The sequence below is a fragment of the Wyeomyia smithii genome, chromosome 2 (genome assembly GCF_029784165.1).
Source record: "Wyeomyia smithii strain HCP4-BCI-WySm-NY-G18 chromosome 2, ASM2978416v1, whole genome shotgun sequence".
Classification (NCBI taxonomy): Eukaryota; Metazoa; Arthropoda; class Insecta; order Diptera; family Culicidae; genus Wyeomyia; species Wyeomyia smithii.
This window is the reverse complement of record NC_073695.1, coordinates 234,508,601-234,522,004: the sequence shown is the minus strand read 5'-3', so window position 1 is coordinate 234,522,004 and position 13,404 is coordinate 234,508,601. Positions and strand designations below refer to the sequence as shown.

Genomic DNA, 13,404 nt, shown 5'->3' with positions numbered 1-13,404 from the left:
TTTTAATTTTCGTAGCAGCTGCGATGTTGACACTAGCGGTGTGAAAAAAAAGGAATAGGATATTCAAAAAGCGAGAGAGAAGGTTTTGTTTAAGTCACCTTCTACCTACGCACTTATATAGGCCCGGTCGGAAAGTGTTATAAATTAGGCGAATTTTTAAGTAGATACACTAAAGTCGCTTTTTTCGCGGGGGATACGTGCCGCGTTAAAAAACCGCGTAAATTCCGGAATCCGCATAAAAAAGCCACGTAAAAAAGCCGCGTAAAAAGCAACCTCAGTGTACTTTCAAGGATGTTTTTTTTTTAAGTTTCGTTAAACTTGAATCGGAGCAACGTCAATTTTTAGCGCACTATTTCTTGAACAATGTTAGTTTCGCAATACTTCAAGTTTGGCTTTATCGTTTCTAAATGTGCAGGATATCAAAAGAATTGGACGATTTTCAGAATGCAGAGTATGAATCCGTCGAACATTTGCCATCGCAAGCAAGCGTCTGATTCCTTTTAATAGGAAAAAATCTAATAATTCTAATAATCCACTCACTTCCTTAAAAGTTTAGTTTTCAAAATTGTTCTGCAACTTTTTATTATTTATCAACTTTCCATCCGGGGTCCAAAACAAATTCAATAGTTCAAAACGTCTTAAATGCGTTTATACATTTTATTTATCCACATTTCTCGTGAATAGTTCATGGTGGGAAGGAGATTGGGATTTGAACTCACCAAACGCGGCTACGTGGAATGTTGCTTGATTAATATTCCATAGTGGCATATAAAGTGACATTTTGAGTTGTTAAAAAGAAAGTAAACAACTTGTTGAGCTTCTTAAGAGCGCAAGTTGGAATAAAAATTGTCTCAGTTTATGGTGCTCAAATAAATATAGGGGCTTGCACTTACAGTTTATTTTATATTATTAATAATTCTCATTTTTAGGTCGTGTTCTGTAAAATAATGAATATCAACAAATGCATTGTGCAATAAAGCAGTAAAGTCAACTATTGCTTGCTCGAATCAGGAAACTCTTTATTACTTGTTTAGTTACTCTAAGGAGTGTAGTTTGCTGCTCAAAATTGAATACGATGCTAATCACAACAACACACACTGAAAAAGCTGTTTTCACATTCCGTATCAAGCATTCAGTATCCAGCAGAGAATGCGTGCCTGTGTTGTTACCAAAATAAAGCAAAGCTTCATCGGGGAAGAAGGCCGAAGGCCTCGACCGGCAAATCAAAACAATTGCTGCTTCTACGCTGCTGCCGATACATGTGACCAGTGATTTGTTCAAGCCGAAAGCAAATCCGGAAAGACAGCAGATACTGCCGCAATCCGCTACGCTTACATACCTTACCAAACAGTCCCAAGCCGTGGTGTGGCCTTTGCTGTACGTAAGAGTCGTCTCCATTCCACTCGGTCTATGGCTGCAGTTCGCCAGCTCTGCAGTCTGCGTAGGGTCCGCAGGTCGTCTTCCACCTGATCGATCCACCTTGCCCGCTGTGCACCTCTCCGTCTCGTCCCTGACGGATTGGTTTCAAGAACCATCTTTACCGGGCTGTCGTCTGACATCCTTACAACATGCCCAGCCCACCGCAGCCTGCCTATCTTAGCGGTGTGGACGATAGATGGCTCCCCAAGCAGCTCCTGCAGTTCGTGGTTCATTCGCCTTCTCCACACTCCATTTTCCATCTACAGTCCACCGAAAATGGTACGCAGTACCTTCCGCTCGAACACCGCAAGGGCGCGTTGGTCCTCCACAGGCATAGTCCATGTCTCATGCCCGTAGAGGACTACCGGTCTGATCACCGTCTTGTAGATGGTTAACTTGGTGCGGCGGCGAATTCTACTCGATCGAAGCGTCCTCCGGAGACCATAGTATGCACGATTTCCTGCCATAATGCGCCGTTGAATTTCTCTGCTGGTATCGTTGTCGGCAGTTACCAGTGAGCCCAGGTACACGAACTCATCGACCACCTCGATTTCATCACCACCAATTTGAACTCGAGGTGGGAGGTTACTGATACTGTTACTGTCTTCACGTGAACCCCTTCCTTTCATGTACTTCGTCTTCGATGCATTGATGACCAGTCCAATCCGTTTGGCTTCAGCCTTTAGTCCGATGTACGTATCCGCCATCTTCACAAAGGTCCGAGCCACAATGTCAATATCGTCGGCGAAACCAAACAGTTGAACCGACTTTTGGAAAATCGTGCCACTCGTGTTAATCCCCGCTCTTCTAATGACACCTTTCAGGGCAATGTTGAACAGTAGGCACGAGAGACCATCACCTTGCCTAAGCCCTCTTCGGGTTTCGAAGGGGCTCGAGAGTGCCCCCGAAACACGAACTACACACATCACTCGATCCATCGTCGCTTTGACCAACCGCGTCAGTTTGTCCGGAAAACCGTAGTCTTGCATAATTTGCCATAGCTTGTCCCGATCGATTGTGTCGTACGCCGATTTGAAATCGATGAACAAATGATGTGTGGGCACGTTATATTCGCGGCATTTCTGCATAACTGCGAATATCTGATCCGTGGTGGCGCGGGCACCCATAAATCCCGCCTGGTAATGCCCCACGAACTGCTTCGCAAATGGCGATAGTCGACGGCAAAGTATTTGGAAGAGTTCCTTGTAGGCGGCGTTCAACAGAGTGATTGCCCGGTAATTGCAGCACTCCAGTTTGTCGCCCTTTTTGTAGATGGAACACACAATACCCTCCATCCACTCCTCCGGTACTCGTTCTTCCTCCCAAACCTTGACAATGACCCAGTGCACGGCTCTAGCCAGTGTTTCTCCACCGTATTTCAATAGCTCGCTGGGAAGTTGGTCCACTCCAGCAGCTTTGTTGTTTTTCAGCCGACCAATCTCCTCCTCCACCTCCAGAAGATCGGGAGCTGAAATTCTTATGTCTTCTGCTCGTGCACCAAGATCAGTTGCCATACCGTCCTCGCGCTCTACTGCATCGCCGTTTAGATGCTCGTCGAAGTGCTGCCTCCACCTTTCGATCACCTCACACTCGTCAGTAAGGAGGTTGCCGTCCAAGCTCCTGCACATATCGGCTTGCGGCACGAAGCCTTTACGGGAGCTGTTCAGCTTCTCGTAGAACTTCCGAGTGTCGTTAGCTTGGTACAGCTCTTCCATCGCTACGCGATCTCGGTCCTCTTGCTGGCGCTTCTTCCTTCGGAGGACTGAGTTTTGGCTGTTCCGTGCCTGTCGGTATCGCTCCACGTTCGCTCTCGTGCGGTGTTGCAGCATTCTCGCCCGTGCTGCATTCTTCTCCTCGACTAACCGTTTGCATTCGCCGTCAAACCAGTCATTTCTATGATTCGGGGCCCTTGTACCTAGTAGCGCTACAGCATTGCTACCTATGGCGGATCGGATGCTCCTCCAGCCATCTTCAAGGGTAGCTGCGCCAAGCTCCGCTACGCCAGGTATCCGCTACGCTACGCTAGCTATTCTATTCTGTCGACCTTTTTAGGTGAGGTTTTTTTTCTGCATTACTGTTTATTTGCGTGAAAATAGAAAGTGTGACAAATTTTTGTCCTTCGAATTTCGTTTATTTAGCTTACTTACTTTACTTTTATGGCGACAGATCGTTGAGAATCTATGCCGAATCCAGAATACGTCTCCACAAAACTTGGTCTTGGGCTGCTCCTCTCCAGTCTTTCCTTACACCCGCTGCTTTGACATCCTCGTCGACAGCACACATCCAGCGCGTGCGAGGTTTGCCTTGAAGTCGTCGGCCTCTATCCGTTCCTCTGCTAGATACTGTCTTTGCCGGTCGCTTATCCGCCGTCCGTGCTATGTGGCAAGCCCACTGTAACCTGCCGTGTTTCAGCAGCGTGTTTGTTTACTTCGTACAGCTCGTGATTCATGCGGCTGCGCCTCACCCCATTTTTTAGTTTGCCTCCGAGTATTGATCGCTGGATTCTACACTCGAAGACCCCAAGCGCTCGTAGAGCGCCACCGGGAGGGTCAGAGTTTTATAGAGCGCAAACTTCGTACGGATCAGGAGGCTACGGAACCTAAGCTGGCGACGCAATCCGTAATAAGCCATATTCGCTGCCGCAATCCGTCGCTTCATCTGTTGTCACCTCGCGGCTCACCTGTTGTCACATGTCACAAGACTTTGGCAGTGTTTATAGCGAGTCCAATTCTCGCAGCTTCCTTTTCGAGAGCCGTAAAGGGCTCTTCAACTGCTCTACGGTTAACACAAATTATATCAATGTCGTCTGCGAAGCCTAGAAGCATGTGAGACTTTGTGACGATGGTGCCGCTCCTCTGCCCACCTGCCCTTCGTATTGCACCTTCTAAAGCTATGTTGAACAGTAAGCTCGAGAGCCCGTCACCTTGTTTCAGACCATCAAACGTCACAAACGCGTCCGAAAATTCGCCCGCTGTTCTGACGCATAATGTGAAACCGTAACAGTTCAATTAGTTTTGTTCGAAAACCATGATCTAGAATTATTTGCCACAGATCGTTGCGTTCCACTGTATCGTACGCCGCCTGAAAATCAATAAACAGATGATGTGTCTGCAAGTTGTGTTCTCAAAACTTGTCGAGGATCTGTCTCAAGGTAAACATCTGATCCGTTGTAGATCGCCCCACTCGAAAACCGCATCGGTATTCTCCAACAAAGGCTTCATGCAACGGCCTAAGTCCCAGGGTACGGTAGAGAAAATTGTAAGCGGAATTGAGTAGGGTTATGCCTCGATAATTACTACAGTCGAGTCTATGTCCCTTCTTGTAGATAGGGCATATGAGTCCTTCCAACCAGTCCGTAGGTAGTTGTTCCTCAGACCATACCCTTAGGATAATCTGGTGAATAAGCCGTCCTTCCCACCGATTTTGTGGTTCTTTAGCTCTTTGCAAGCATTCTTCATCTCGTTCAATGTTTGTAGGTCTACAGCTTGTCGGTCTTCCCCAATTTCTATCCTGTTCCTCTCGACGACTCTTCTACCTTTCTTACCGTTAAACACCACTTCAAAATGTTGCTTCCAACGCCTGTTCCCCTCCCTGTCATTACACATGGCAGGTACTGGCACGGTACGGTTCCTGATCGTTGGTTGGTAATCGGCTGGGCAATGTGTACCAGCAGTACACCCGTACTAGTTGGCATAAAATAGACACTAGTGTGGTCCATAGCATAATGCCCAGCAACTCCTATCCCTATCTCCACATGGTACTGACTGGGATACGAGCAACCAAGGGAAGATCGGTGAACCGGTGGGAACTTGGTCGTATGTTGACAAGGAAGGGGGAGCTGTTCTTCTTGGAGAGCGGTCAGCGAAACGGCGCGAGAAGTCACAGTGACGGGAACGGGAACCACGCGAAGTGGGTGGTTCGATGCTGAGTGTCTAGAGATGACGGAAGAGAAGAACCGACGAGCCTACGCCAAAATGTTACTAGCAGCTAATCATGTGACGCGTCACATGCGGGGGAAATACCGAGAGGCAAGAGCTGCCGAAAAAAGGCTTCACCGCCATAAGAAACGTGAGCACAACGCGTCCTCGTGGAGGCGGAGAATTGCTTCACCAGGCACGACACGAGGAGTATATATATATATAACGATCAACGTTTATTTAGCAGTAGAGCTCAAAAGCTAACCTTCTCGAGAAAATGTTCCCATGCAAAATAGTTGCGAACAAATTATTAGAAAAATTATTTTTTTTTGTGATGTTTAATGGGCTCTGGGAGTCAAAAAACTGAATACAATGCTGAACCAAACCAGGCAAAATATTCAAAATCAACCCCACAAAAATAAAAAAATTTAGGAATCGAACAGAATTGAAAAAGGGGCAAAAAGTGGGTTTGTAGCTTAAAAAGTCATTTTTTCATAAATCACGTTTGGGCAACCTGAAAACAATTTTTAGAAAGTCGAAATGTTCTACAAAAATGCTACGAATAACATCATCTTTCAGTTTAGGACTGAGCACCTTGACTTTTTCAACATCGATTTTTTTTCGGGACACCCTAATGTAGAGCCTCCAAGCGGTCAAAATTTTCATTGATTTGATCTATGGATAAATGTACTGATAACAGTTCAACAAAATTGTCAAAATTGATTTTTAAGTTGAATGTCTAAGAAATAAATAAAATTTCAAGATCTGGTTGTCTCAAAACATTTTTTTTTTTTGAAAAAAATCTTTTTTGAAAGGATTTTCCAGCTCGAAACTTTCTGATTGCAGAAAATCAATATTAAAAAAAAAGATTTCAGAAACAACATAAGATCTCAACGATTCGTGATATTGAAAAAAATTCGGTATCCAAAATTTCATGCTTTTTTGGAACAGTTAAAAAGGGAAATTGTGATCGCTTTTAGGCACGATCTTTAATCGATGTTTTAGAAATTTGTCAGGGACTTGTAATATATGATTCCCCGTTCATGCGGACAATGACGACCGCCTGGAATCAGGTCTGTTGCGAGATTGATTATATTTAACAAACTCTACCCAATTCTCATTTTCCGATTTTTCTCCCAGTCCTTTTCTAGCTTTTTTATTTCTGGCTTTGTTCCTGTCACCAAAAAAGGGAATTTTGACGCTATTTTTATTGTTGCCTTTTCCCACGGGAAACAAGGTGTTTGGTATCGACACTTTATTCCGGCAAAAAAAAGTCGGGAAAATATACTATTTTAGACTATGCAAAGGCAAATTGCATTGAATGTTCGTCTGTCTGCCTGTGGGAATATAATTTTGTGACTACTTGCTCCTGAAAAAGAGGCTGCTGAACGATTGAACTGGAATTGGAAGTGAAATATTTTTAACCTGCCGCTCAACGAAATTCCAAAAATTGATTACCATTAACATCCTGCTGTTTATGTCATGTGTTGTTCTCGAATTGACCATTGACTGAACTGCCCATAAATGCATAACAGTATCATGAGATTTTTCATCACTTTCGAGATGAACCTCAACAACTTTTTCAAGTTACGTGTGCTCTTGAAAAATCTTAAGAAAAAAGTTGTGCTTGTTGCATTAATGATGAAAAATATTAATTCCTGGCAGTCCCCTACATTTCAATCCAAAACAGGCTCAAAGCTAAAAATAGCTAGTAGAAAATTATAGTTACTATCATGAAAAGACCAATTAAAGTGTTTTAATCGGAGCAACAAAGAACTTATTGTCCTTAAAAGCATTCTGCCATATGTATTTACCTCAGCTGCATGCATGCATGAATGCTTGTTTACAATTTTCGATATTTTGCTTGAATCAATAGGGAGAAAAAAATCCTCAGTTTAGCAACGTCTGTTGTGTTTTATTGAGTTGTACGTTTTTGGCAATGTGACTCCTATGCGTTTATGGGAAGTAAACGCAACGCAACGTTTTATTCAAACAGCACGTGCGTTGCACGGTAAGCGGTATCGCTAATAGTAGCAGGAAAACACATTATCTTTTACTTTATTCTCTCCTATTTTCTCTCTTCAATATTCTCAGAATTCTCATTTTTTTGGAAAAAAATCCCCTTTAGAAGGAAATCCTGGCTACGCCACTGCCTTATATTTGAGAACTACCCTAAAAATTGCAATTAATCAATTTTGTAACCATCAAGCATAAAGGTCTACGTTTCAAAGGAGTTCTTTTACAAATGTTTAGACTGATCAAATCGCAATGGTAGCGCAGAATGTTTATCTAGAGTTATGTAAAAATAAGATGTGTAATGTAGTAAGTTGCATTATGCCGGGTTGCGCGCCAAATTTTTGCTGAATTTCGTTTGCGTTGTCTCGTAAACAGGTCATCACTTCAAATTTCGCAATTCTGTTACTCTCGTTATTCTATTATCGTCAAGCCTGTCCTTTTATCGCCAGGGAGGTTAATGAGAACTAATCTTTACCAGAAAGATGCTCAGCAATATGGAGAACCATCATGCAAGAAACTAAAGCTCTAGGACACCATTTACCCTCCTGACATCAAGTTCATCCAACCTTTTTTGAAATGATCTGCTTGCTCATTGACTGCCAGATCTTGAATTGAGACTTTTTATTTACATTTTGCCAGATTTTATTTAAAACCTCGGGGCATGTTAAACATTCTTTAGCGTCTATACATCAAATTAAAAAAAAGACCGAGAATGATCTCTTTTTAGAACCACATTCGTTCATGCAAAAAAAAACCGGAACATTCCGTTATTCCAATAATAAGAACATCAGTGACATTCCCCGAATTTCCCCATTGCATGTGCACTTTAAAAGGTGTTCTCTCGCAGCACCTATCAGCGCTGAACTAATCGAATGTGGGGTTCAATTTGGACTTTTCTCGATTGTTCCATGCTTGTTGTAACGGGACCAGCCCGTCTCCTCCCCCAATCACGCCTACCAGACACAAACTACTTTCTGCATTTGAGGTGGGTGGTTCTGTCACTCTGTTTGTCGTTTGTTACACCACCACGCGCATTATATTGGTGTGCGTCAATTATTATCGAGGTAAATTTTATTAGGGCTTTAAAATCGGCTGAAATCAAAACCCTTAGCAGTTTGTTTTGATCGTCTTCTTCTTCAGTCAATCCGGTTGTTGGTTGCCAACGTTGTAAATATTTCATCATACCGAGCGTCGATGGATAGTTTTGAATTTCAGTTTCAGGTGGTTGTTGGTATTTGCCTTACTGATAATCAAAGCGAACTACGTCGAATCTGGAAATCGCAATAATCGATGATGCGGTGAATACGATTAACACGTTTTCGGTAGCTCTCGAAGGGGTGAAAGATGTATGTAGACCGAAGCTTCTGTGCGCCACTTTAAGCAGCCTGTTGTTAGAGAGGAGAGACCAAACCGCAAAGATCAAGCAACGATTAAGTAACGTGCGCGCGCGGCAAATACGACGGTGGGCGCGCACAAGAGGGAGAGAGCTAGAAAACAGAAAAAAAATAATCAAACCTGACAGCAGCAACGGTGTAATAAATGTGTGTGTGGAGCGGCGTGAATGTTTTTTCAAATTTTATAACTATGCACCCCACATCATGCATACGTAATCAGAGGTGCACCGTGCCTTAACTTATGGGAAGGCGCTGTCAACTTTGGCCGTGGAAAATGAAAGTTTGTGTTGAGGACTATGAGCTAATACTTTATTTTTCATTTTGTGTATATATAAAGAACTCTTCTCTCACAGTAGTACGAAATTTCAACTGACTGCTGTTGTTTTTGAGTGGGATTTTCCCATTTAATAAACAATAAATGATTGATATCATTATATACTATCGAATATATTGATCACGATCCACAGCTTAGGGAAATAATCATTGCTAATTTCAGTGTCGTTCACTACATAAACTGTTACTCGATTAAGATCCACTCTTCTACCCAGTGTATGCTGATCATTATCATGTCCACGTGCGCGCGGTAAGAAACTGTCTGAGGGAAAGGGGAACCCTCGCCTTGATAAGCGGTCGTTCCATTCGAATTGTGATTGCAGTGTAGTGGTACGGCGTCGTTCTGCGAATTTCATCGCTTTTTTTTAGCGAAACTATGCAGACGTGGACGTTTGTTGCCTGGTTCCTCGTTGTCTGTCTTTTTTTTGTGCCAACCATAATTTTTGTTTTGTATTCTAGAAAGCACTCAGCGGGGGTAGAATCGAGTTGCTGTTTTAAGTAACAGTGTCTTAATCGTTAAAAAAATAAAAGCAAGTTGATACTGTTTGCGCATGCTGGGGCGGGTTAATATGTAACAATTTTTAAAGTTTAGCTCACTCGGTTGTCACGGATTTGGCTAGGTTCCGTGGACAATCAACATTGCAGCCTCGCAGTACCGCGATGTGATAGGATAGCAATTGCATTGGAATGACGGTCAGGATACCTTGCAGACAGTCAACGGTACGTGGAATCTCCAAAGCTTTCGAAGCTAGACTTTTCGTTTCAGTGTCATCCTCTTCGCAGATAATGATTGGTCGTCCTTCGCGCGCCGTGACCTGCTGTAGAGCGTTTATACATTTCACGTAAACCGGATCTCGCATTATGATCATCACTATCGGCATCGTATCATCGACCAGCGCTAGCGGTCCATGTTTCAGTTCTCCCGCCATTATCCCCTCGCTGTGCATGTATGTTAATTCCTTCACTTTGAGCGCACCTTCCATACAAGTTGCGAAATTATAGCCACGACCCATAATAAGTAGTGATTTCTGCTGGTAGAGATCTTGTGCGATTTCTAAAACCTTTTGGTCCAACTTGAGAACTTGTTTGATGTGGGTATCCAGTTGACGAAGTCCTTCGATGATTTCCTCTCGTCGATTCTGCAGAGACAGCCTGTCTTCGCTCATCGTCAGTGCAAACATTACCAACGATATGAATTGCGAGGTGTAAGCCTTGGTGGATGCCACGCCGATTTCGGGGCCTGCATTGACGTGCACTCCGCAGTGCGATTCGCGACAGATGGAACTACCCACGGTGTTGGTAACTCCCACAATCAAAGCTCCTCGCTGTTTACAGTACCGAAGAGCCATCAATGTGTCGGCCGTTTCACCGGATTGGGAAATGAAAAAGCAAACATCATCACGGTAGATTGGGGTGTTTCGATCAAGGAAGTCCGAAGCCAGTTCAACCATCACGGGCAGCTCGGTAAGTTCTTCTAGCAACTGTCTCGTAGCCACCGCACTATGATATGATGTTCCACAAGCAATCAACATTAAACGGCGGCAGCGTTTAATCTCCGGAATGTATTCCTTAATACCTCCGAGGGTAACCTTCTTGGTTTCAAAGTTAACTCGTCCTCGCATTGTGTTAATAACAGACTCTGGCTGTTCGAAAATTTCCTTCTGCATAAAATAGCGATAATTGCCCTTCATTATTTGCTGAATCTCCATCTTCAATGTGGTGATCTCACGGGCATGGGGGTCGTCCAGGCTTTTCTTCAAACGATGAATTCCGAGCGCTCCATTTTTAACTGCAGCTACATCGTCGTCCTCCAAATAGATGACCCGGTTTGTGTGCTCAATAACGGCCGATGCATCCGACGCGAAAAAGTACTCTACTTCCTCACCGGGATTGATAAAATCCGAGGTGTTATCGGGCAATGGTTCAACCTGAATATTCCCGGTAGAACCGTGACGGTGTCCTTTGCCATACAGAATCGGAACATGGTTGGTAGCCAAACTAGTTTTGGCCTTGATGCCAACAAGCAGCGGTGAACCACGACGTGTCACCACACACTCACCAGGGAAATGCTTCGACTTGAAAGCCAATGCGAATGCTCCTTCGATCTGTTGAATAACCTGTTCCACCAACTCACGGAACGAATAGTTCGGATGCTGGAGGTACAAGTGATGCACAAGTTTAGCAATGACTTCCGTGTCGGTGTCCGATTCGAACACGTATCCACGCAGCTCGAGAAATTTCTTGATGTCCTTGTAGTTTGTTACGATACCATTATGCACCACAACAAACGAGTTGGTTTCATCCGATCGTTGAGGGTGCGAGTTTAGCTCGCATGGGACACCATGAGTAGCCCATCGAGTATGCGCGATACCAACATGCGTCTCGACTTTGTCGCTGAAGCATTCGTTTTTGATAGACTCCAAGATGCCCTCTTCCAGGACCTTCACTTTTCCCGTGCGCTTGAACGTTATAATGCCCTTTTGGTCTGCGGTATCGACAGCAATACCAGCCGAATCATAGCCACGATACTCCAGGCGCTTCAAACCCGTCAGCAGCAAGTCCAACACTTCGCGCCGCGATTTCGGCGTTAGATAGTTCAAATATGCGAAAATTCCACACATTTTATCAACTGATATCAGGAACCGTCCGTCGCTTGTAGCTTACTGCAAAACACACGCTGTCACTATCAATGTTTATTTGCCCGAGCACACACTCTTACTCGAGTGTTTCAGCTAGTTGCTAGCCTTTTTCACGCTAAACTTGAGCCAATAATTAGCACACCCGTACGTACTTCTTCACTATCGACGTCTCGAACCACTCACGAATGCGGAACACAAGCGACTGAGCCGTTTGCTACGGATCGACACTTTATTTCTGTGGAGATTTTGGAGCTACTGCCACACTATCTTCTCTCGCGCTTCGGGGACTTGCCCAACTGGCTTTTGGCGTAAGGTAACGTTCTGTTACCTGTTTTTTCCGCACACGTACTTCGGTAGTCAGACACCTCTCACCACACTTCGATCTCGGTTGCTCTCACCTTCACCCACTGCAGGATGTTGTTGTTGTCGTGCAGGAAAGACTGGTTTACTGCAGAACTTCTGGTTGCTTTTCTCGCAAGTCTAGTCCTGAATACCGAGCAAGAATCCGCGCGCGCACTCGATTACCGTCCAGTACCGATATTGGCTCGACACTGAAAAAACTTTCACTGGCGAACGGCTCCTTTATATATACACAGGTTGATTCGTCCGTACAACTCGCGATTCGTTTTTTGGCTACGTGCAGTTCGATACTCTTCGCTGAATTCTGGTCTAGAAACTGGTTTTCACTTCTGCAACCGGGAGTGGTCTATCTGTTCGTTTCCTTTCATTATTTTAGACTCTCGATTTTCGCCGCGGCGGCTATTAAGGAATGCCTCTTCTATTTTGTTGACGTGTATCAAAAAACGCGACTTTTTCTTCCTCTTGTAGTGTTGGAAATACACACATTTATTTACTATACAAATTCGCTACACCCGCTTGCAGCATGAATGAATGTGTCGATTGTGAATATGTAGTGCAAAATAGCATGCACTGCCACACGACTGGGTACGAGGAGTCTCTGTCACGGTGGAAAGCGGTCCACACTGTCAGCTGACTGTCACCCGTACGCATTATCGACTTGAAGGGCCCAGCGTGTGAGCAGCGTGTGAGAGAACAGCAGCGATGTGAGAAGATTATCAGTTCGCGTAGTGAGTGAGACGGGCTCGGGCGAAATTGAATGCAGTTTTTTCGTTTGAATTGGCCGTTTAATTCGAGGTGTTGATTGTATCTTATGATTGCATTTTATTCCGAGTTTATGATGGTAATTTGTGTTACTGTTATTAGTGATTTATTTAAACCTAAAACCGTGATTTAGGCCTTGTATATGAAAATAGCAAAAATTCAGAATACAGTCATACCTCGATATAAGGAACCTCGATATAACGTAATTTTTAAAGATGTATAGAAATTGAATATAAATGACGCAGCAACCATTTTTGGGGTATTAATTGCTTCAAAAAATGTTTGTTATAAGTTTTGAAACCAATGCGAAAATTGTGCTAAATGGGCATAAGAAAGGTTTAAAAATACTAACAGGTGATGGAAAATAGGATTTCACTCATCCTTCAGTAACAATGCACAGTCTTACATCAATTAAAAAAAATCTTTTTTTGCTTGTTAAAATTTTCTCTAAATGGGCAAAACAAAGATTGAAAAATACTGATGGGTGATGGGAAATAGGTTTTCGCGCATCTTTGAATAACCATCAACAGTCTTGCATGAATTAAAAAACAATTGTTGCTTCTT

General features: G+C 43.7%; 2 protein-coding genes across 3 annotated transcripts in view; one reads left to right on the top strand and one right to left on the bottom strand.

Moving 5' to 3' along the window:
- LOC129719497 (glycerol-3-phosphate phosphatase-like) overlaps window positions 1-13,404 on the top strand; it is a 393,537-nt gene that overhangs the window by 320,491 nt on the left and 59,642 nt on the right. The gene's annotated exons all lie outside the window — the stretch shown is intronic.
- LOC129719489 (glutamine--fructose-6-phosphate aminotransferase [isomerizing] 2-like) lies at window positions 9,028-12,662 on the bottom strand. Its single transcript, XM_055670863.1, has one exon. It carries the CDS (start codon window positions 11,698-11,700, stop codon window positions 9,673-9,675), a length of 2,028 nt encoding a protein of 675 aa, XP_055526838.1. The 5' UTR covers window positions 11,701-12,662; the 3' UTR covers window positions 9,028-9,672.